A 24,172-nucleotide genomic window follows, 5' to 3' on the forward strand; every position below is an offset into this window, starting at 1 on the left:
TATACACATACGCACATGTACGTGTAGCTTAATATTTGAGAAAACTTTCAGATTAGAAAAAGCTCTAACTGCACTTCACCTATGTACGCTTTTTGGTCGTTGGAAAACAATAATATTTTTATTGGGTTCGTAGCAGCAAGATTGAGAGTCTTTATATACATGTATTCACATGTCCATGCTAAAAGTACAGTGTACTAGTAGCTATTCAGTTTGACAAATTAATTTCTCACTGAACCACACCCAGCAAGAACTGATTAAGTATAAAAGCGAAGATGAGTTGCAGTTCAAGGTGTTTTTACTGTTAAGCCTGCTCATATTTCATCCTATGCATGCATGTTCCAGTGTAGTGTTTGCTTTCCACTTACATGTATGGTGTATATGTGAAGACACATTTCTTGTACTGCACTATTTAATCTGAACGTTTTTATGCCAAATTGGATTTTTCTGCTGTCAATAACCCATCAATGCAGGGATGGAATTACATGTGCCGTAAAGTAGAAAAGAATAGAAATCCTTTAGAGAAATTGGGCTAAGTGGCCTGAAATGAGGTCTTGATGGTGGTCTGCTTTGTAAAGCTAACCACCAGTGACAGCTGAGCTGAGACCTGATTACATTTCTGGGGCCCTGAAGGATGTTCCAGTTGGGTTGAAAGCTGGGTTGTGAATAATATTATCTGGGAAACGAGTGGCTTTTCTGTTACTTCCATTGAATCTAACCGACCAAACAAGGAGGATAATGTGGCTTGAAACAAAGTTGTGGAGCAGGAAAAACTTCAGGAACACTTGTTACCAAACCAACTTGTGTCACAAAGCAGGTACGGTACTCGGTTTCGGCATTATGTAAAGCTAGTGTTTATGTATTAGATGACATCTAATACCTTAGTTCATTAGAAATGTACTTTAAGTCAATCAGTGTCTAATGTCAGTTTAGCAGCTACCAGCCTTAAAACTAATAGCAAAGAGGCAATTTATCCTGATCTGAGCTGAGCTCAAACAGTTGAAGATAACCCCATTACAGTTGAAAAGTGAAAACAGTTTGGGAAAGAAGTGTTATACTGTCAGGTTTCTGAAGGAGGTTAGTGTGTCCAAATTAGACTGATAAAAGAATCCTTTTTCTTCCTGTGTATAGTGTGTTTTCATCACTGAGAGGATGTGTGGTACCAGACTATTTATTATGGAATACGTTGGAAAGGAGGGTTGTTTGCACTTGCTTAATCGGTTTCTTTTCCTCTGTCAGGATGTGAGAGTTCGGAGAATTTTTTGTTGGGATTCTTGGCATGAAACTCACAATTGAAGGACATATTGTGGTGTTGTGTTTTTCACGTTGATATCTTACAATTGCAGTGGATATTTTGGTCAGGGAAATGAGGAGCTTGTATATTGATATGAGTTGATTCATTTAAAATCATAAAATTCACAAAAGTACATATTAACCCTAACAGCCCTGAATCCTCCAAGTTTCATATGATTTTTCACACACTCTACGGAGTTAGGGTTAACTTGTGAAAATAGGATTCCACAGAATTCTTTCCTTACCTTGCAGCTTGTTCACATAATTATGTCGTCATAGATGCACATTTAGGCTTTGATCTTAAGGCAATAGAAGTCCAAATAACAGGGTGAACAATGGCAAAAGAATGCTTTTGTCACAGCTCATTTAAATAGCTTGTGAATTGGTTTAAGACACAATGACGTGTGATGGACTTGTGATGGATTTACAGGGACTTGTGATAGACTGGAATACAACACTGCTCAGGTAAGCTGAGGGAAGAGCACTGGAATGACAGGTTAGAGGTCTGAGGTTCAAGTCCCACCTCAGTCAAGCCACATGGACACATATGTGTATCCTTGCTCACCACTGTAACACTATCCAATACCCTGTGTGGTTTCTTTGTTAGAGAGAATACATGTAGATGGATTTCATTTAATTGCAGGCACAAGAGAGGTTGAAGAAACGCACGGTACTTCAATGGCTTGAAAGATTTTGTTGTCAAACGTAATTTACAGCTCTGGGACATTCTCGCTCATGTAGGCGTACGACGCAAAACAGGTTAATGGAAAACAGGTATTCAAAGGCAGGCCTTGCTGCGCTCAGTCTTTTTTAAAAAAGGAAACCTAATTTTTAGTTGGGGTAATGGCATTTTGTACTGGGAAAATGCAATGCCTCCAATTTGGCATAAAGAGACAGAGAAACAGAGTCCGGGAGAGAACAATGCCCTTGGCATATTCAAACAGAAACACATGTCGATGTATTAATTCGTCCTCACGGAGAATCAGAAACTTGAATACAAATTAGCATTTGCTTGGAGGGGGAGGTTTTAAGCCCAAAAAAATTTGCAAATTACAGGCCTCTGTGATCATGATTCAAGCACAGACCCAGGAACTTCATGAAATGTGCATGATTTATTTTTTTTTGATCGGACCAGTGCAGTATCAGAAAGGAGAAAAGCGTCTGCGATATTTTTTTTTCTCCTCCTTTTCTCTCCCCTCCTCCCGGTCTTCCTTTAAATGATGGAAGGAGCTGAGCCAACAGGATGTTTGCAGGGGTCTTAATCAATAGGTGTTTTATGCCTTGTAGGCTTGTCTGGGCAATTAGATGGTGCTTCAGTTGACAGCACTCGGTTGGTTTGGTGGGCTTGGTGCACTGTTTGACAGTGAGAAATTGCCGTGTTGGAAAGAAATATTGAGATGGAAGCATTTACGGTAGAAAAAGGTGTATACTAGTACAGGCGTCTCATTGAACCCCTCCGTAAACATTCCATACGCATACATATATAAGTACAGTCTCCCTCGACCAAATCCCACTCACCTATGCCCTCCTCCACACTTAAAAGCTTTCCAAATTGGTAAAAGAAAATGAGTTGACTTGAAATTGACCCCAATAATGCTACAGTATGTGAAGACCAATCTGTAAGGCCCCGCCTAGTTACTATGTGAAGACCGATCTGTAAGCCCCGCCCAGTTACTATGTGAAGATCAATCTGTAAGCCCCGCCCAGTTACTATGTGAAGACCAATCTGTAAGCCCCGCCCGGTTACTATGTGAAGACCAATCTGTAAGCCCCGCCCAGTCACTATGTGAAGACCGATCTGTAAGCCCCGCCCAGTTACATTGGGACCACAGTCCATTTGTGTTGGATTACATGTGGCACATGCTTATGATATATGCACGCAGCTGGAATACTCAGTGTGGCATCGGACATAACCACTTGATTCAGTGCCCATATGCACAGTTGGTTGGGTTACCGAATTGGGTTGATGTTGATATACCTCATGAAATACAGACACTTTTATTTTGCCTTTGAGGTTGAGTCATAATGCTGATTTGTGTCAAAGTTATTATTTTTTGTTTCTGCTGTCACTGTCCACCTATTCCGGCTTCAATTTGATTGTCAATGTTGAAAGACTAACTAGAATGAAAAATCATTACAGGTCTATAGCCTTGCCTTAATGCATGCACATTCAGTCAACCAACTCAGCCCCTCCCCAACTTGTTGAGAAATCAACAAGTACAAAAAAAATCTTGTTGAAAATGCCAAAGGGGTTGATACGGGGGTTTGTATAATGCTTTGATTGCATGTTGGCTTAGCACTTGAATTTCTTCAATTTATAAAAATCTCCGCATGACAAGATCCTTTTGTTGAGGGAAAAAAATGCCAGAATCGACAACATCACCAATTTGTCCTTTTTTTAAAAGATGGCCCATTAGGGGAAAGAAATACGAGCCGTGTGGCAAAGCCCTGTGGGCGGGAAAGCCAGGGTGTTCGCTACCTGACTGCTAATGTTCTTATTGCAGCACAGTTGGGACTTTGGCAGCGCCATAGTTAAGATGATGTACTTTGAAATCGGAGCCGGGGATGAATCCCTGGGCCTCATTCATGTGTGAGTAATGTGCCACCGGCAATCGATGTGGCTCATGCATGCTTGACATTTGATGACTTAAAGCCAGTTCGTCAGGTTCCTTGCCCAATTGCAATTAACACGTTATCATCACATGACATTGGCCGACCAACCATCTGCATGCCTGCCTACTACATCAGCTTACCTTTGAAAGCCTCTCCAGTTCAAGTGATATATCTCCTGATTGGTCAACAGAGCTCACATTGCAGAAGCTCTCGCTGACATGAGCCAGCGAGCGGAATCTTGCATCGGGATGGCGAAAAGCACCTTAAAAGTTCACTTAACTTGACGAATCGAAGGCAGAGCAGGCTCTCAAAAGTGCACATTACTCCAGGGATGGTGGGAAAAGAAATGGGCAAAAGTGCAGTGATCAGGGCGGTTTACTTCATTTGCAGTAAGCCACTTGGAGAATGATTGAGAACGAAGTGTGCACTAGTTCTTAATATTGATCGTGAGACTGAGAGACCTTCATATCCGGTGGGCAATTCGGCCCTGTTGGCTAACAGGTTGAAAAATGCTTTTTTTTCCCTCTGCGGTAATCATTTGTCGCCAGGGTTTGGCCCAGATTTTCTGACAGATTGCTACACAGTTGCCCATGTTGGTTTTTTGTGCATGGGGCTGTGTGGTTGCAATATAGGTCAGGTTACCAAATTGATCATGCTGGCACATTGCTTGCTAGTTAGAGTAATAATCAGGTTGTATCCCTTCCCCCACCCCTTGTGCGGTTCAGGGTTCCTCTGTGAATCTTTTAAGAAGAGAGTTTCCTTGATAGGTCTTTAATGGCTTGTGAACTTAAATTATGAGGAAGTTGTGTCTTACATAGATAGTTCTGATGTTACAAAAATTTGACAGATTGGTACATGTACATTGTTTTTTCTCCAAGTACTGTAAAATTTGTAAGATTACGTGCTCGGTAGAGCATGGAATTGTTGTGCCATGTCAAGCCTTTTTTTGTGCATGCGTATCCCATAGGAGCTTGCTGTGTGACGATGTCTGTTTAAGATGGAACATCGTCGAGTGTAAAGTCAGTATGCTGCAGCTGCCGAATGGTTTGCTGCGGGCATTGACTGCTCCGAGATTACCCCGCACGAGATCTCCTCAAACAAATAGTTCAGAACATTTGCGGGGAAAGGCACTCCACCCCTGCCAATGTGCACTTAGAACACAGAGAGTAGGAAAAAAAAAAAAGTCCCACAAGTCAAAGCTACTCGTACTCCTCAACAAGCCACTCAGGAAAGGTATAAAAACATTCTCAGAGTGAGAGTCCAAAAAGAGAAGAGAGAATTTTTTCTGTAAAAGACAGACATAAGAAAGGAGGGTGCTCTAGGCACTGTGGAATAATAGTGGTTTCCCAAAGTAATCATCGTGTCAAGTTCTGAAGAAAGGAAAGAAGGACGTGAGAATGTCTGTTCTGCACTAAACTCTCTGAATATTCAGAGACGGAGGTGCTGTTGGAGGTAAAGGGGGGTCGTTTGTGTTAGGCCGGAAGGGGAATTGACTTACCCGTGTATATTTGATTGTGTCTCTGCTTAAAACGGTCAGTAGCACTGGTATAGGGTGTTGCAGATCATCATGGAGGATGCCGATAGTTCCGTCCTTTCACGCTCTCCGTGGACAAACATGTACTGTTATTAGGGCTAGAGTTGGTCTGATTGGAGCTGGTGTTGGAACTACCACTCTTTGAAAAGTAACTTGTGTATTAACCTGTCCTGAACGGATGTAGGGACAAATCAGACTGGACTTGGGTCAGGATGGCTTCGGCAATGGAGTACCGACATCATGTTAGTGTCAGGAGCGTGGCCATGTGCAGAGATGTAGATGGCGTGACCGAGAATATCGTAAGCCTTAGCATGTGTGTTTGCTGTCTGCGCATTTTCCCCCACCAGAGTTTGGGCCCGTTAACCATTAAACTGAATCTGGTTCTTCACTTCATCAGTCTCTGCAGCTTGCATTGCGTGCGTGCCAGTCGGTAGAAAAGATGACTCACGTATCCTGTGTGGAATGATATCAGTGTTCATGTTGTCTTTCTGAGTTTACTCGGTTGGCAATCCAGACAGGGGGACAGTACATTGATTGGTGACCATGCTGTTGACCGTCTGCCATCATGTTTACCATCTGACAGTGCAGATCATTACATTCTCATTCAGGACCTGACATGGTCTTGACACGCATACACTATCCATGATCAGTCATCCCAAGCAGCTTACTTGAATGTGCCAGTGCAAATGCTAGGGTGCAGTTACCATGAAACAATAGCCAGTATCACTTAGTACCCAGTCACCAGTGTTCTAACAGGATTTCAGGTCAAGATTTGTTGAGTACACCATCCAGTTGTCAGTTCGGTCCTTATTATCATCTGTTTTTTGCCTGTTTATTTTTCTTTTTCTTGACCATCAAAAAAAGTGTCTGATTTCTTTGCGTACATGTTCCGTAGATGTGGGTGTATACGTATGCATAATTTACGCTCTTTGATCACTGGCAGGTTGATCAAAGATACAAGCAGCTAAGTAAGTCTGCGGGATACCTTTAGGTAAAACACAGGCCATGCTCAGCTCATGCTGTACTTTAGAATCTAGTTAGTTTTGAATGGGCTGCAGCACTTGAGCTTTTAGCCTTGAAAAGTGCTATGGCACTCAAGATTTTAGTTAGCCAAAAAATTGGCACTTCAGCACTAAAATCTTGACTACTCTTTGAGATTTTGTTGCTGCAGCTTTTTTAGATTTCAGATATTTTAAGTGCTACAGGGCTTTTGATTTTAGTTAGGAGAGTGCAACCGTTCTTCAAATTTCATTTTGTTTTACTAGAACACTTTAAATTTTAGTCTTGAAAGTGCTATATTGCTTGAGATTTCAGTAAGTCTTGTCAGTGCTTCAGGTTTTTGGTCTTGAAAGTGCTATAGCAGTTTGGATTCTAGCTAGTCTGGTTCTAGTATTTCAGCACTAAAATCTTAAGTAGAGTATTCACTTTTGTCGCCACACCTATATTTACCGTATTCATAGTACATGTATACAATTACTTCATCATCACATTCAGTGTGTTTAGTATTTCTGCATGCAGGATCTGTGTGTTCTTTATGTCTTCTTAAGTTGATGTAGATGTGTAGATGTGTACACATGCTGTGCTCCTGTTTCTTTGAAGTTTTAAGCAACTGTTCTCATGCAACACCTACATGTACATTCAGTGTGAGATGGGTTTTATGTAAAAGGAATAAATACACCATGCACATACATGTACATGTACATGTATTTGGTTGGTCTGAAAGATTTGTTGAAGACCAGCTTAGGTGAATGGGTGCTGATAATGACCAGTGCTTTGGCTTTAGCCATTATCAGCATCCATTCTTCAGAGCCAAGCTACTGGCCAAGCGCATGCTTTTTCCCATTTGTACCTTTCAAGTCAGTGAGACTAAAATATACATACGCAACGATTGCATTCAACAATTTTACTTCCCTTTTTTTTTCAAACACCCTCTTGCCATGTTGTGGACATGCCTGTTACAAGTAGTTGTAAACAGTCTCCTAATATGGAGTTTGGCACGTGATGGGTGCCGTGCGAGTCGGCAAAGAATGTGATAAGCAAGTGTAAGGACTCTAAATATGAACTCATCGTTAATAAGTGAAACTTGTGAATGTTCAACCAATACAAGGGCAAAGTGAAGATTTCGTTGGAGTCTGAAGTTCGTTTGACACCAGAAAAGTATTTAAGATCGGCCAGCCAGTGCCTAACTGTTTAAGACTGGCCGTGTTATGGGCTTCTTCAGCAATAGGAATGGCTAACCGTCTCAGGTATTTATGAATAGATGTTAACAGTTGGCAATTTCAAAGTTTGCGATGAACTGCAGAACTGCTGAACTTTGTTCATTGGCTAACACACCAGCCCGGCCTATTCATCAGCAGAAATCCATCACATAAACTCATCAAAATGGCAGTGATATTTTATTACACCCCTGCCATTGAACCCATAAATTTTTTGCCTTGACCTCCAGCAAATTCTGAGGTGCTCTCCTGTGCCTTGGCAACAAAGACAACACGGATCCAGTAATTGGTGGCAATTCAATAAAAGGAATGAATTATAGCAGCCATTGCAGCGTCCTTGGCCAGACTTGCCCGTTGCTGGTCAGAGGTGTTGCACCATCTGACCATTAATAACTATCCCCGGTTGCCCTTGGCTACCTGGACAAATTCTGTCTCAATTTGAGCTGAGCAGAGTAGCAATGATTGAAGTGTATCTGTCCGTCGTCTGTGTTCACCATTTGTTGACTTTTTTTATTTCAATTTGAACGATTTTTTTTGTGTAATTCCTGGCATGAGTTACATGTATTTCCCGCTGGGCAGCTGTCTGAACTTTGTCTGTTTGCCGGAACCTTGAATCTTGTTTTGTAGTAAATTTTCATTAATTTTCAAATGTACATATTTGTATTTATCCATCATGACATTTCAAAAGTATTCTCTTGCCGATTAAGTGCGAAATTGCTTCATCTTTGAGAGTGAATGTTAGTGTTAAATTGATGGAGCTTGAAATGTAAATCATAGATGAATTTACATGTGGCACACAGGGTGATAATCTGAAGGTAGATGTTCCCATGTGCAGTCATATTCTGACTTGTTATCTTGCCTTACCTTCTTCAATGCAGATTTTCTTCCTTATTTTTTACGTGGTGAATGTCAAAGTCCTGATCTTGGAAACCATGACAACCAATTTGTCGCTGTCAGCCGCTCCAAGGTCAGGCGGATTAATCTAAAAGGATCGTGTCATGCACAGAGAAAGATTCTTGGGCATCATCGCTGTTTATCTTGCCCGTCTGAAAACACCAGCAAAAAAAAAAAAGAAGAAAAGAAATCCTTATTAGCTGGCGGCCCGCGTATATTTGGCTGTGGTGAGTGTTTGTAATGACACTCACGTCCCCCCGCATGTTTTCACAGGCCCTCTCTAATGGAAGTCTCCCTACGTGATGTATTTACACTCTACCTTGTCTCCCCATTCCCTTCAATGTAGCATGGCAGAAGTGCTACTGGAACCTGCTTTGGGGAAAGACAGAAAGATCGCAAAGTTGATTGTACCTGTCAAGGTCACTCATGTTGGCTGAAAGTGGAAGAGACTGATTGGCTCGTACAAACTTTGGAAGGGTCACACAAATTTTCTCAGTTGGTACTTTGGGCAAAGAGTGTGTTATGCATGGCCCAACCTATGGTACTTGTGTGTACCCACCCCACTATACTTATACATGTAAGTCTGATGCTGCGGGAGAGCTTTTTGAGTACTACAGGTATTTAAAAGAAATTGGATAATAGAAATCAGTGGGAGCCAAAGATCGTATAGCGCTGCATAGCGGCGCAAGATGGAGAGCTTCACCGTGAATACACGCAAAACATTGTAATCGCATGGGCGCCATTTCAGCAAGTGATATGCCTGCGCAATGCGCATTATTGCAAAGGCGCAGGCGCCGCGGCAGGCATGTACACCTGGTGCACCTGCGCCTTATTGTGAACCACGCAGGCGTATTGCTTGCTGATTACACCTTTTGGGCTGAGTTATCCATCTTGCACCTTTGGCGCTATACGATCTTTGGTGGAAACTGCCAATGTTTCCTACCCATTTACTGTCCGTATTTCTCAGAATATCAGGCCGAGTGATGCCATCAAAATAAAAAAACTGAACCTGCTCTTTTTTGGGGGTAATCTTTTCTACACACAGGATCTTACATGTATCTCTTAGTTTCTTATGTTTTTTGTCTTGGTCCTTGCTTTTTTCTTTTTTCTCCGGTGCCCCCCAGCAAATACACTGTGCACATTTGCTACAGGCACTGTAAATCATTTCCTGCTCTGTGTGAAGACATGCTTAGAAATCTGTGATACCCTAACAGGTGTACATGTATGTATGTGCGCAAATACGTAGATCATGTAGTCATGCCGATCCACTTCCATTCTTTAAAGGTCTGGTATCAAGCTCTAGCACATCTGTCTTTAACTGTTGTCTATCCTGCCAGTGTATCCTACTGTGTTGTCTCATGTCTCCTGTCTTATGTTTCTTGTCCAGTCTGAACCATTGTTCGTGTAAATAGGGAAAGCCAAAAGCATAGTGCTTTTTTCCCCTACATGTTGGTAATAATTTAGACTGTGAACAATTATCAAACTTGATACACCAGTTTCCATTAATTGTTGCAACAAATTTCACTGTTTGTATGTTTTTGATGTACTTGGGATTTCATATTTCGCCGACATGAAATAAACTCCTCTTTCTCTCTCTCTCAAAAAAAGAAAGAAATCTTTGTCCACGTATCACATTTCTACCTTTTTTTTCCCTGTCTACCCTTTGAGCCACATCCCAGATTTTCACTGAATCCCACTGAATCGCAACATCGTCTGTTTCTCGTTGCTCCTCTGCGTCTTTCTTTCCCTCATCAAATCAGGCCTACTCTGTGACAGCTCTACGTCACTGCCGCTCGTTACCCTTATTAGCCCTGCTTCATTCTCAAGGCAGTGTTACCTCGACCCTGACATTTTGCGACAAATTTCTCAGCTCTCCACCCTGGAATTTTCATTCATATTACCAAATTGATGGAATTGATGAAGAGTAAAAAAAAAAAGGAGAAAAATCATGCCATGGCCAGTCTTCAGACGCTTGTTTGTTTGCTGTGATGAGTTGGCGATGTAGAACCATTTGGGTTTATCCTGTCCTACCCCTTTTAAGTTGATTATTCTGAAGTATGCTGTCCCCAAGGACAGGCTGTCTCCTTGAGAGGAGTCTAAAAGGGTTAAGCCATTCAAGGAGAATTTTCTCTTTGAAAAGGAGTCGATTTGGGTGAAGATTTTGGCTCATGGCTCATGCATAATTGCTCCACATTATAGAAAGAGGTGTGTCTCAAGGTATCCGCCTCGAGCAGAAGCACGCCCTCATTGGTTGAAAAGAGCCATGTTGGTGGGAAGCATTCATTTTGTTGGTAGTGACGTAAGCATAACGCGTACACGTTTGAACTGGCGAAGTGCAACTCCCACCGACGGAGCCTCTGTTGTTAGGAAAATTGCGTCCTCTCTTGGTCCCACTTGGGGCAAATGAATTTCATGTAAATGTTCCCTTATAAGTTACTGGAAAGCAAGAAAAATTTCAGTTAATGATTTTCTGTTAACTACATGTACATCTTGTTGATCATATTTTGGTCGAGTTTTTACCAGAGAGCACTTAAGTATGGTGCTACATGTATGTATCCGGTTTTTTTGGAGGGGGGGTTGTGCTTCTGTATGCAGAGTTACCTGTAGATTAAAGATGCACAGACACAGACTTATCTGAAAGCATTATTACTGCGCTACTGTGGCACCTTAATCAGGTGCAAAGGGATGCATGTTAGTGGAGAAGCATATGGACCTGTAGACCCTACCAGTACAGCAACCATTTGCTTCTAATTCTGGTCACTGGATTGTTCCAGTAGCCACTGGTCCATTTTGCCTGGTAGGACAATTTTTTTCATTTCAGAACTTGCTCTATATGTTGCCAGTGATGGTCTAATTTCCCGGTCTCATTCATTCAGCAAAGTACATGTATATAATACCAACATTTCACCGTGTCAGTTGCAACAAGGTCGTAACTTGTTTTTGTACATGAGATACAACCTTGTTTCACCGACGTGTTGATTTGTTGAAAGGAGTTTTGTATCTACATGTGAATGAATTACAAGTGCCTTGACTCTTAAAACCTTGGGCAAGTTCGATCAAGGACCATAGTTAAACATAGTTTGACTAACTCTGATGGAACGCATGGTAGTCACCAATGGTTGGACTGGTCTAGTCAACTATTCGCAACCAGCCCATGACCTGACAATGGTTGACTAGGGTCGTTCGCACTTCAACTTAATTAACCACTTCGGGCTGGGGGCATTTATAAATGTTGATTCTGCTTGGCCGGAGTAATTTTTGTTTTTTCTGTTTTCAAGATTCTTAAAAATTCAAATCTTCATTTACGGGACACTTACACCCACAAGAATGACTGTCTGGTTCCTACTCTAATCTGACAGACAACATCTATTGATGCTGGAATATATCAGCCAGGCCTGCTGCCTTGTAATAAGGGCCCAGATTTTGTGGTGTTACTTCTTTTATTCCCCAAACTGGCACAGTGCGCTGCTGACATCTTTTCAATAGGGTCCAGATTAGCGTGTAGCGGTACTGTGTGGCTCGCACTGAATGCCAGAAACAGTTGTGTACTGTTTCAAAACAATGCTGGATTATCTCCACTATTGACAGTGAAAAAAATGCTGGTAATTCCTGGCAGCCAGGTCTTTTGTTCCGAGTACAGTCTTTTGTTACAAGGCCCAGTTCCCTTGTGTCTGATTTTGGACATACCGGCTGTGCATATAAAGAATATTTGTCTGAAACCGTGCTCCCCAGCAGCAAGTGGTTAAAGGGCCTTGAGCTCAATGACTCTTTGTTTCACGATGTTAAAGAAGTATGTTTCTTATTTGTTTCTGCCTATGCAGGAGGTTGAGGTCACTCAGCAGAGACTAGCATGCGAGAATCTTGAGAAGGCTCTCTCTGAAGAAAGAAGAAAGTGTACTGATGTGGTGAGTTGTTTTTCTTTCGTCATTAGTAATGGAATCATTCGAATTTTCCACCAGTTGCGCATCCTGTATCCAACGCTTGGTACCAAGGTGCCCGTGCCCGTCTCCATGCTTGGAGATGCGTACAAGCTTGCTGAGTAAGCCTCGATCTTCTCAGGGACCTAAAATGGAGGAGTTGAGGTTTTAGAAATTTGGTCCAGCAGCGGATTTCACAAAACTTTACGAAATGATTTAACTCCACTCATGCCACATTTTATTGCGTAAGTTGCACGACAAATTAAGACCAATTTCATGAATTTTCTGTCACTTACGCAACAGATTTTGGGTGGTGTTAGTTGTGTCAAATGAAGAGAAACTAAATGATTTGACAAGCTCATCGTGTTTGGTTAACTTTGTTGTAGAAGGAAATGAAGAACTTGTTCGGTTTTAAAAGAACTTTGAAATTTTCACCCGGTTCCAATGAAGAAAAGACAAAAACTTTTCAAAATGGCAAGTGGAGGTGATTGATTGACTGTTTGATGACTGATGCTATATGTTGGAAGGGAACAGCCGCCAGTTTATTATTAAAACATGGTACTGCTATGGCATAAATTTGTGCCGTGAGGCTTACGAGTGGTTAAAGTCACGCCATGTTTCGTGAAATCGGCTGCTGGTGCCAGATCCCTGGAGTTACTTGCATGGCGGTGTCTTTCAGCTTGGAGGATTGTATCCTCTGTGTGTACATGCACCAAACACCATAGAAAGGCTGGGATATTTGATTTTGTTTTCAAGAATGAAAACTTCTGATTACTTTGACAGTCGACAGACTACCAGAATGCACTAATCCAGAACACAGCCTTAGCCAGGAAGAACGCGGAGCTACAGGAGAAAATAAACCTTCTAGAACATGTGAGTAGAACAAGATTTTTACTCCTTTATAGCCTGACAACTTCCCCAATTCACAGAAATGCAAAACTCTGAAATCTGACGAGCACAGACATGCCCAACTTGGCCACAGTGGTATTACGTAGGCCTTAGTGTCTTGGTATTGCTCCCTAAAAATGTAGGTTGAGTTGGCTCAAATTTTGGATGGAAGCAAATTGGGCACGGTGCTCCAGTGAGAAATTGAAGGAAAAGTTCCTTTTCTGCTTTTGTGTGCCCTGTGCCTTGTTTGATTCAGCAGTGTTTGGAAACTGAGCATATTTTGGCATTTGATGTTTCTTTTCACAAGTTGAAGAAATTAATTTTAGCAGGAAAAAAGGTAGGAAGGAATCCTTGAAATCATAAGAACTAATAAAACCAAATAAGACCAAGCAATTTCCCTTTGCCAGAAAACAGACAAATGAACAATGTTGTCCCATTGTGTTAGGTTTGGCTGAAATACAGTCACGTACACCAATCAGATGCATCACTTTTGTAATTTAGCTTTTTCGTACCCGAGAATTTCAATTTACAGAAGACCGGGCCGTCAACCGTAATGGCAAAGGAGAAATCTTATTTTTTTTGTATCGAGTATGATGCATCATAAGTGGAGCAAAAACCTGCAGAATATGTGGAGCCTGGCCATGGTAAACATGTCATGACATGTTCCAGATAAAAAAGGAGACCAGTGAATGATCCGTCTTACTTTCTGTCAGACTATCAAAGAGGTTTCCTTTATAAGTGCGCACTTGGTAGCAAAGTAATGGTTCTGCAGGGAAAAAGACATGGAATAGGATTTTGGATTCTTGAAAAGAAATAAGCATTCACCTTACAAGTTGGGTTGCAGTGTCATGAGATGTGAAACAAATGAGACATTGTATGCAGGCAGAAACACAAGGTGTAAATGTTGACAGCTGAACTTTGTAATGGGCACAAGGCTGGGTCTGAGGCCCGGGTCTGAGGCTTATGCCTGGAGCCCATTGCCATGTGGATGAACATAAACCCGTAGCCCTGAAACCCAATTTTCGACAGGAGAAGCTTCTCTCTAGCTATCAGATGTGATTCCATGATGTCCAGTTTTTTAAACTCAGTACAGTGATGTATGGTGGGGTATGCTAAACACCTGTGTTCATGTACAGGGCTATTAGCATAAGGCTTAGCAGTGGGTTTGGACGTGTACTTATGATTTTTAAACAAGAAGAGCTTTCCATTGGCTTGCTGCACAGTTTTGAGCATAGCGAATGTTGGAATGATTTACTGCAAACACGTCCACAATCTGGAGCCAGTAATACTAAACCACTCAGTTTTCAGAGGAGGCTGCCTGGCTGTCCTCTACTGTATACCAGAAGGATGTGAAAACTTGTTTTCTAAATCATACATTGTATGTATTGTAGTAGTTATTTTTGCAAGGGAAATTCTCTCGCTTTGTTTGTGGTCGTTATTTGCTTAAAATACACATGTACATGTAATGCAGCAATACTTTTTCTGTTAATACGGTCCACCTCTGTGACAGGGGGTTTGATCCACCCAAGCTGACTTGTAGATGGAGTTTCTCAGTCTCTACCTTATTCTGTAGATTTTCCCTGAGTATCATTCTGGGTTCTCATCCCATCAGCTTCATCAGTCTTCAGAGACACAGTGAGCCCTTGCACTTTGGAGAAATATTGTATGTAATGACAAGAAATACTCTAAGAAAAAAGAGAGAAAAAAATTAAACTATTCAGTTTGTATTCGACTTATGCGACGACTTATCAGGAACAGCTTTATGACCTTTCACTGTGCAGCATCAGCACAGACGTTTATGTATCAGACTGAAAGCCCACCAGCCATAAATCACCGGGCATATAGTATTTGATCAAAACCATCGCTGACAGATTATTATCAAATTTAATAATAAGTGATGGCCTCCCGTCATTGGTTTCGCCCGGTCTGCCTCAACCCCCCCCCTCGCTACTGAGAAACACGTCGGCCGACCGCGCATTAAATATGAAAACCCCTGTCGCACCGACAGTGCCTCAAAAGACCTGCCTCTTTTCCTGATCAGTTGCTATTACAGGGAGGATCCATTCGTGAATTCTTTTGCAATGGAAAGTGAAATCGGGGAGGAAAAAAAAGGAAGCTTCCGTCTCAAAGATCGTAATCGCTGGTTTTAATTGCTGAATACATTAAACCCTGGGATCGTGGGGCTCTTAAGCCAGGCATGGCTAGCACACATCAAAAAGATTTCCAAAATGTGTTCCGACAGATTACATCCAGCGTCCAATTTCTTTTTTTACACATCTGAATGGAAAGTAGACCATGCCTCTATTCTTATCCCTTATATCCCTAAAAGCTCTCATTGGCAATTCACTGGAACGTGCTTTTAATGAGAATTTGTGGTACATTGGGTTTTTTGGTCTTTAACGAGGTGTGTCATGAGATTGAAGAAGACAATTTTTGAGCCCCCATCCCCCATTTATAGTTGCCTTTGCGGTGGATGCCGAAAGACTGACCGGGGAAATTATCGACAACCACGTAATGCGAGGGAAGCAAGCGTTTAATGACCGGCAAAGTCCTAACATGAATTTCTGTGACCATCGGACTCAGTGGATTTCTGAGGTGGAAAGTGAGCCCCAAATCAGCAAACACAGACATTGCCTTTTGCTTCATGACGTATTCAAAATACACAGCTTTGGAAAATAAAGACCTGACAATCCTGACACCTTATTTATGATCTGTAAAACAAAGTTAAGCTATTTGTTATGTGTTGTTTCATCTTTTAATTTGAATTGGCAAAGCAGTGAAAGAATTCTGCAGTCCTGTACTTGTGTACTTTTTGTGAATGTATTTGTTGATTTCATGAAACAGTTTTACCTTTAAAAAGTCACATTGAAAGGAAAAGCAGGTAATTGAGAATCTTGTTACCTTCATCGTTGAATAAGAATATTAAATTGGAAGAAAATCACTATTTGGACACTGAATTAGGTTTTATATCTAAATTCTGCTTATTCAGCATTCATAAGATTGTCTCGGATTTTGTTTTCTTTAGATAACTGTTGAAGGTCAGAACTTACGTGATGGTTTCCAATTTTTGTGTTACCGCGTCATAATATAGTCCTCGCAAACCAAAGTGTGTTCCATCATCAAAAGTTAGTATGGAGTTATTCAATCAGAATATAACCTTGGCTACTTGTCGGGTGACTATTTCAATTGAATATGCGAATCAAAGACAGTCTCGTCATGGCAACTGTCTAATTTTCATGTGGAAACCAGTAATTGATCATCAGCGCATGTAGTCATTGTATGGTGGGCCGAGGTGTATGCATTGGCCATTTACATGTGATAATCAGATAAAACCTGTGTAACGTGCTTTTTGCCAGAGGGTTTCAATGACAACAAAGACGTTTATTTCCTCTCAGGAAAAAAAACTGACCTTGGAAATGTAAATTAATTTCCACTGGTAAATTGAACTTATTACCTCCTTCAGAGCTGACACGCGTCTTTGTCAGGACCATTCGTGCCCGGTGCAAACAATTTGATTTTCTTTTACTTGCTGTAAAGGCACCGTTGGACCAAAAAGAGGAGTCTTTTGTCCGCTTTTCAGAATGAAGACATTTTTGACGTTCCTCTCTTTGTCAGTTGACTTATGCCTGGCACAAGCAATCTTGCTGTACGCTTTAGAAAAACAGAAGCTGTTTTTGACTCGCCATAAAGGCACGGCCGCCACAAAAGAAGGAACCAAAAATTGGCTTTGTGCACTGATTTGTCAACCTTTGTTGTGAGCACAAACAGCACGCATGCATTGGGGCTGTATCCAAGTCCTTCTAGTCTGAAAACATCATGCTGGGAAAACTAGACAGGATTGCTTTAGCACTTTGATTGTAGATTATGTGATCCTACGGTAGCTAGAGATTTGAACATTTCTACAGAATAGCCGTGCTGAGAAAATAACTGGTTTGTGTACATAGCATTTTGCCATGGTGCCAATGATCTCAAAGTCAGTGCCGGGGGGGGGTTTCCCCCTTTGAAGGAATACTGCAATAAAAAGTCTTTTTTTTTAAGAATCCAAAACACAAGCATGTCAGAAGCGGTATGTCAGCGTATTCCACCTTTCTGAAGATTGGGAGGACTTCTCTTACACTCTGTTAGTTAAAAGAAAAAGGTCCTGCCCCCTGGCCACATTCCTTTCACTGTGGCAAGCTCAGACATTGTCACATTGCTGCTCATTTAAATAACACAACATCTGCGCTGAGGATGGAGGATTGCTAAAAAAAAGCCTCCTTCCATATTTCAGTATGAGAAGTGACTTAAATAACTAAATGGCACTAAATCAAAATAAACTTGAAAAAAAAAAGCAAGAGCAAACAACTGGATTCTCATCTTGGCTATTGCTTTACTATTAATTACCACTCCATCATCTTTCAAGTTTGTTTTTAAAATTGTTTTCCGTCCTTATAACCTGGTTGCCAGCACACACCCTAGTGGTGCGAGACTGACACGTTTTGAATGGTTGTCACGAGCTAGAACCACAGGCCTGACACGCAGACTTCACACCATGGACACTCAGCACATCAGAGTCCCTGGAAGCCGTGCTGGGCACATTATGGACAGTCCAGTGCCTTGCTTGCTCTGGGCTTGTAATGTTATTTGGGTTGACGAAGCGGCTGCGGTTGACGGTGTGCTCTCCACTGGACCTGTTGTGTTGTTATTTTGTTTTGTTTTAATGGCGTTTTCAGCAACTCAGGCTATTATCTCCAATAATTGTACGTTTATTCGTACACCTTATTAATCAGCATCACATTACGGAGTTAGGAAGAAGGTCCAGTTTTAGAGGCAGGAGGGAACCGTAGTACCCGGAGAAAAACTGCGAGAGCGAGTATGGACTGTAAACCAAATGCATTTAAAGCCTGGGCCAAGCCGGGACTCGAACCCGGGCCTCATTGGTGCAAAGCGAGGAAAGAACCGCTACACTAACCCGTTGTGCTATATCTTTGATTGTTCTATGTGAAAACGAATTTTGAACAGTTTGCTGTAATGGAATGGTTGATAAGCTTAGAATAAGAATTGTTTAGGGGTCGACAAACAGACATCAGACTTTGCTCCAACCTACATCTGTAGAGGATTTTCAGTCACATGATATTTGACGGTCAGCATTCAATTTACACAGATTTGCTTGGACACGTGCACACTAAAGTCTCTCAACATTCTGGGGTACATGAAATTTCTAATAGAAGTACACAGTTTTGAAAATGCACACGCCTCCACTTAAATGGTATGCTTCATGAAATGCCTCCATAAACTGCCTTCATGAATATTCTTCACTGTCATAACTGGAAACAATGCAAAACCCTTTTGCCTTCTCAAAATCAGAAGCAGGTAAATTGCAAGGTTAGGCGCTGATTAATGTAGGTCCAGCCTGGGAAAGGGGCTGTTCCATGCTGCTTTTAACATGTTTAAAGTACACAGGAAGGAAGAGGGTTTATGGTCTTGACTTTTTCAATCTCCCCTTTATATAATACTGCAATACCAACATAAATTGTTTTTCATCTAATTAATTTGAAAGCCCTGTGACTGTACATGTATGTTTTCTAACTTGTTTTGCTCTTGTATTTAATAATACTTAATTTAATTAATACATGTCATTTCAAATTTTATTTAAACTCTTAGTTGTTATTGTTTTGACTTAAATTTATACAGTATAATAAACTTTTAACCCTTGCGTAAGCGACCGTTATAAAAAACGCATACGGGTTATCGTATTTTTTTAATAACTTTTAAATTTTTTGTTGAATTAAGCTGAACATTTTTGTAATCCTTAAGCAACTGATGTCCTTCAAGACTGCCAAGTCCCTTTAACCTAGCTGTAACCCCTGTAGAGTAGGGCCTGTTGAAAGACCAGTATTCCCAGGGGTGATATTTGACCTCTCCCAGTAGGTGGATTTCTTTGTTGACAGACATGCCAACAGGTCATGGGGGGCACTGAGCTACAGAGGTTTACTGAGAAATGACCTGGATATTTTTTTATCCACGTGGATACTGGGTGTAAGTTTGTGGGAGTGGTTGCTTGCAGGGTTCCACACTATTTTGTTTAATATTTGTTTATATATGATAAGTTTGGAAAGCCCTTTGGCAGGAATTCTTTCCTTTTTGGCAATGCTTCGGGAGCTAATTAGATATTGTCCTTTACTTATTTCTCGCCAAATCTTATGTTTTTTGTGTGTGTACCGGTTTAATCTGTATACATCAAGAATTGAAATAAATGAATTAAATAAAGAGTAAATGAATTGAGACTGTGAAACCAAAAGAACACAGGAATACATGTGCTTGTAAGGTGTCTAGTAGCTGGTGATTCCACTCCTCCATGTCTAGACTCACAGACACTTTTAACCATATGATTGATGGACCCGGCTTGTGTCACAATTAGTCTCTGTCAGCACACTGATTCCCCGCTTGTGAGTTTTTTTTTTAATTTGGAAGGGAGGTTGAGAGCTTGCCATAAAAAAGTGGACATTTTGACTTTGACTAAGATCACATTTGATGACAGTTTCGTAGTTTGATTTTCATTTGATGGTGGTGGTTGTTTGTTTTTAGGGTTTGAGTACATTTTATTTTAATTTCATTTATATGTTTAATTGTCTTGTTTTTGGTTTTGTGTTTCAACTTAAACACCAAGTACATTTACAAGTATACATCATTAAAAGTGCTTTGGATGTGTACGTACTGTTCTGTATCTCAGCAATTACTTGGAGTTTAACAAAGAAATGTTTGTACTGTCTCCGTGGATTGCTCTTTTGAAGTGGGAATGGCGTCCACGTTCTTAAATTTAATGATGAGCAATTACAACCCCTGTGCAAACACGGCTGCGTGTTGGCAACAGATAGGCCTTTATGTTGTTTTGTGTCATGCCTAGTCAATATTTGGCAGAATTTGGAAAGGTTCTTTTTTTTCTTTTTGTTTAACTTTAAGAGCAAACTGCTTTTGCTTGCCCATCGAACCGCTCAAATAATTTTTGTGTTTGATACCCGTGCCTGCATCCACATGTAAAATGTAATTTAAATGCACTGACAAAAGCTGAGTACTTTTTGGCACACATCTTATAAATTTTTTATTTACAGTTTAGGTTTAACTTGCGAAGTGGAAAAGGTCAGCCCATAGAACAAATAGCGTTATCACCTGACTCAACAGACTTCTAATCCCTGAATATATTCCATACCTCAAGGAAAAGATGAGTACGGATGATGGCAGTGGCTCATCACTGGCCCCAGGGCCACGGTTTTAATCTGATTATTCGGGGGATTTCCCCCCACACCATTTCTTTCCTTCCCTTTTTTCCCGCTCTTCCTAAGTCCAGCACCGCTGGCAGACAAAAGCATGACAGATGTGATATTTGCAAATGCCAGCCTGTCCGCTTAAGCAACGAGGGGTAATTCCCTTATCAGAAGTATCGGCTGCGTGGAGCGATCTTTGTGTGATACATGTATGTTTGAAAACAAATATTTTGAGTTGGCGATATTCAGCAAAATTGTGTACTGCCAAGAAATGGCAGCAACTGGGGAGGGGGAGGAGTTAACATAAATATACAGGAGGGGGGAATCTTATATATAACGGTTTTGCCCGTACCCAACGTATGTTAATAAGCACTGTATGCTCAGTGCTGTCCGAGAGCTTGCGATATAATTAAATGTATATTATTATATATAATTAACATCTCCCCAATGCAAAAATACATCTTGAAAATAGTTCGCGGTACCCGCTGCTTCATTTGACTCGGACCGGCCAGCCGACCCCGGCAAGCTCGGTGGTCGAGTGGTTAAGACATCTGCACTAGTAAGCAGGAGGTCGTGGGTTCGAGTCCCACCCGAGTAAGCTTGTGAGGTTTTTTTCGCAAGCTCTCGGACAGCACTGAGCATACAGTGCTTATTAACATACGTTGGGTACGGGCAAAACCGTTATATATATAATTAACATCTCCCCAACGCAAAAAAAAAAAAATACATCTTGAAAATAGTTCGCGGTACCCGCTGCTTCATTTGACTCGGACCGGCCAGCCGACCCCGGCAAGCTCGGTGGTCGAGTGGTTAAGACATCTGCACTAGTAAGCAGGAGGTCGTGGGTTCGAGTCCCACCCGAGTAAGCTTGTGAGGTTTTTTTCGCAAGCTCTCGGACAGCACTGAGCATACAGTGCTTATTAACATACGTTGGGTACGGGCAAAACCGTTATATATAATTAACATCTCCCCAACGCAAAAATACATCTTGAAAAATGGGGGAATCTTACCATTTCACAGGAGAGTGTATATGCCCCTCCCATGTTCGTATACATGTGGAGGGTAGCTGTTTCGTTGTAGATTTTCTTGACATTCGTGATCTGTCACCACAAAATGAGCTGAAAGTGGGAATTTTCAAAAATTGAGATACAGTCAAACCTCGTTAATAAGAGACCCTTCGGACTTGGCAAATTACCTTGTTATAACAGAAACCTTGTATTATCAGGAATGAAAACAATGATAAACAAAGGATTGGGACCTACATGTATGATTTTCCTTGTTATAAGCAGACTCTTGTGTTAACAGTGCTCTTATTAACGAGATTCAACTGTATTGGTATTTTTGAGTTCAGCAGAAAAAGAGCTTTCCAATGGCATGTACATGGAACGCTTAGGGTAAAAGTGTAAGGTGACGATGTGACTTTATTCTGGCAGCTTTGCGTCTTTGTTCCCAACATTGTTTCAACATTTCAGACCAGGCACCAATAACACTGTTGTCAAAACTGCTGTGAAAAGGACATTTTGAACTATATGATCCTGCGAAATATTTGGAATTAAATAGGAGACAGGTTATTCTTTCCAAATATTTCAAAACCCCCAAATGAACCTCCACTTCAATATGACTTTGAACCTTCAAAAAAGGAAGGAGGGGAATGCGACTTCACTCTCATTTTGTTGTGACGGATCACATTTAGTGTGTGTATAGTGGTATCCGAGTGCTGTGTGCATGCTCATCATGTACGGGTAGAGTTTGATCCAGATGGACAGACTTGCTGTGTAGTTTTTATACTTTGATTTCTAATTCACACTACTGTTATGAGTGAACACTTGTTGCTACATCCTGCATCTAAAACTTGTTTGCCAACATGATGCATTTCAATTCATATTTTAAGAAAGACACGTACGAGTAGGCATCAAAATTATGAAATACGTTTTAAACCAATAAATAAGTTAACCAGACTTATACATCAACGTACGTTTACAACAAAACCTGGATTTCAGGCCCAAACCCCTGAGCTGCCTTGTGCGTTTAGAGTACATGCCCCCCATACTCATATTTTAAACATTTACACTTGAGAAATCCACTGTGCTCTGCCAACTCAGATATCATCATTTGAGTGAGAGTGGCTCAGCAGCAGAAACTCTGACTGAAACTTGGACTTGTAGCTGTCAGACATCTTAATTGCAGGAGGCTGTCCCCATGGGCAACTTCAAATAGACAACTGTGTGTGTTGAGCTGAAATTGCACTCATATGGTATTGAAATAGTGCTTCAAACCTGTATCTTGGCCAAATGTATGCAGTGCAAATTCATTTCTACCCACTCTCGGGTAGATTTCTCAAGATTTTCTCCACTTCAGGATTTCTGACCAAACTGTTTTGATATTTTAGAGGTTCAGTCATTCAGTTTTTCCTTCACTGTTAAAAATGGTTGGAAAAAAATCTAATTCAGAGATTAAATGTTCCCGCCTCTGCCCCAGAAGAACATTCAACGTGTTTCTTATTTAAAGAAATATTTTCTTGTTTCACTCTCTGGGAAATATTTTGAGAGAGTGAAGATTTTGTCTTAAATTTTTTTTATCACGTTTAGCAATATGCTTGTTGTACTTTGTAACAGGAGTAAGATGAACACAGGATTTACGTATTTGGCAGAGATACCCGGTACCTTGTCAGCTTTTGAAAAGTGCTACAAGCACAGTCATTTGCAAAAGTTTGGGACCACCCATAGAAAATGCATTAACCTGAAGGAAAACCAAACTTAAACCAATCGATCATGGCAACTTATGTTTATTTTCAATGTGTAACCTTGGTACCTTGGCTGAACATTTTTGACTACATTTCCATGATTTGACATGTTAACAGTCTAATATTCAGTGTGCCCTCCCTTATTTCTGATTGCTCAGACTGGCTTTTTTTTCACCCATGCTGCCTTGCAGACAAAATGTCATACAAGACCTGCCTTTGCAACAAATTTCATTCAATGGGTAAATAGCACTACACTGACGTTATGCACCCCTGTAAAATCATGTTGAGTAATCAGTCAATGAGACAATGTAATGCAGGCCCAGTGACAGAAATACCAATCAAATTCCAGGTGGTCTTAAACTTTTGCAAATGACTGTACATAGTGTTATTGTTACAACCTCTCTGTGGAATGTCTCACAGAATGTCTCTTCATTCCCCAAACTTACCCCTGCAGTACTAGTCCCATTTTTGTTCTTTTGGGGTAACCATGTGATAATGACTTCTGATTGGTTTTTGCCCTGCTCTCAGGTAAACAGAGAATGCCAGAAACTGCGAGTGGAGGTGAATGAGCAGCGTCAGCTCTTTGAGAACACTGCCCTCGAGCGAGACATTCTTCACGAAAAAGTTGAGAAGCTGGAGAGAGACTTGTCGGTGAGTGTGCGGAGCAGAGTGCATTGTAGTTTGTTTTCTGTATTCGCCTCGAGCAGAAACACCCTTCCTCATCGGGTGAAAAGAGGAGTCTTCATTTTGTTGGCAGCGATGCGACCGCAACACTTGCATTTCCTAGTCGTTCTCGAACTAGCAAAGTTCATTTCTGGCCAAAGGTGCCTCCG

At 41.1% G+C, this 24,172-nt stretch overlaps 1 protein-coding gene across 18 annotated transcripts in view; it reads left to right on the forward strand.

The window, feature by feature from the left end:
- Positions 1–24,172, forward strand: part of LOC110985335 (peripheral-type benzodiazepine receptor-associated protein 1-like) — a 184,018-nt gene that overhangs the window by 95,528 nt on the left and 64,318 nt on the right. For all 18 annotated transcript variants that reach the window (XM_087141264.1, XM_087141261.1, XM_087141262.1 and 15 more), the window contains 3 exons: positions 12,369–12,452; positions 13,248–13,337; positions 23,868–23,990. In XM_087141264.1, coding sequence (XP_086997390.1) covers positions 12,369–12,452; positions 13,248–13,337; positions 23,868–23,990 — 297 coding nt within the window. The remainder of the gene's footprint in view (positions 1–12,368; positions 12,453–13,247; positions 13,338–23,867; positions 23,991–24,172) is intronic.

The sequence above is a fragment of the Acanthaster planci genome, linkage group LG09, assembly GCF_054643075.1.
Source record: "Acanthaster planci isolate LZ-2023a linkage group LG09, COTS_SCS, whole genome shotgun sequence".
Taxonomy (NCBI): Eukaryota; Metazoa; Echinodermata; class Asteroidea; order Valvatida; family Acanthasteridae; genus Acanthaster; species Acanthaster planci.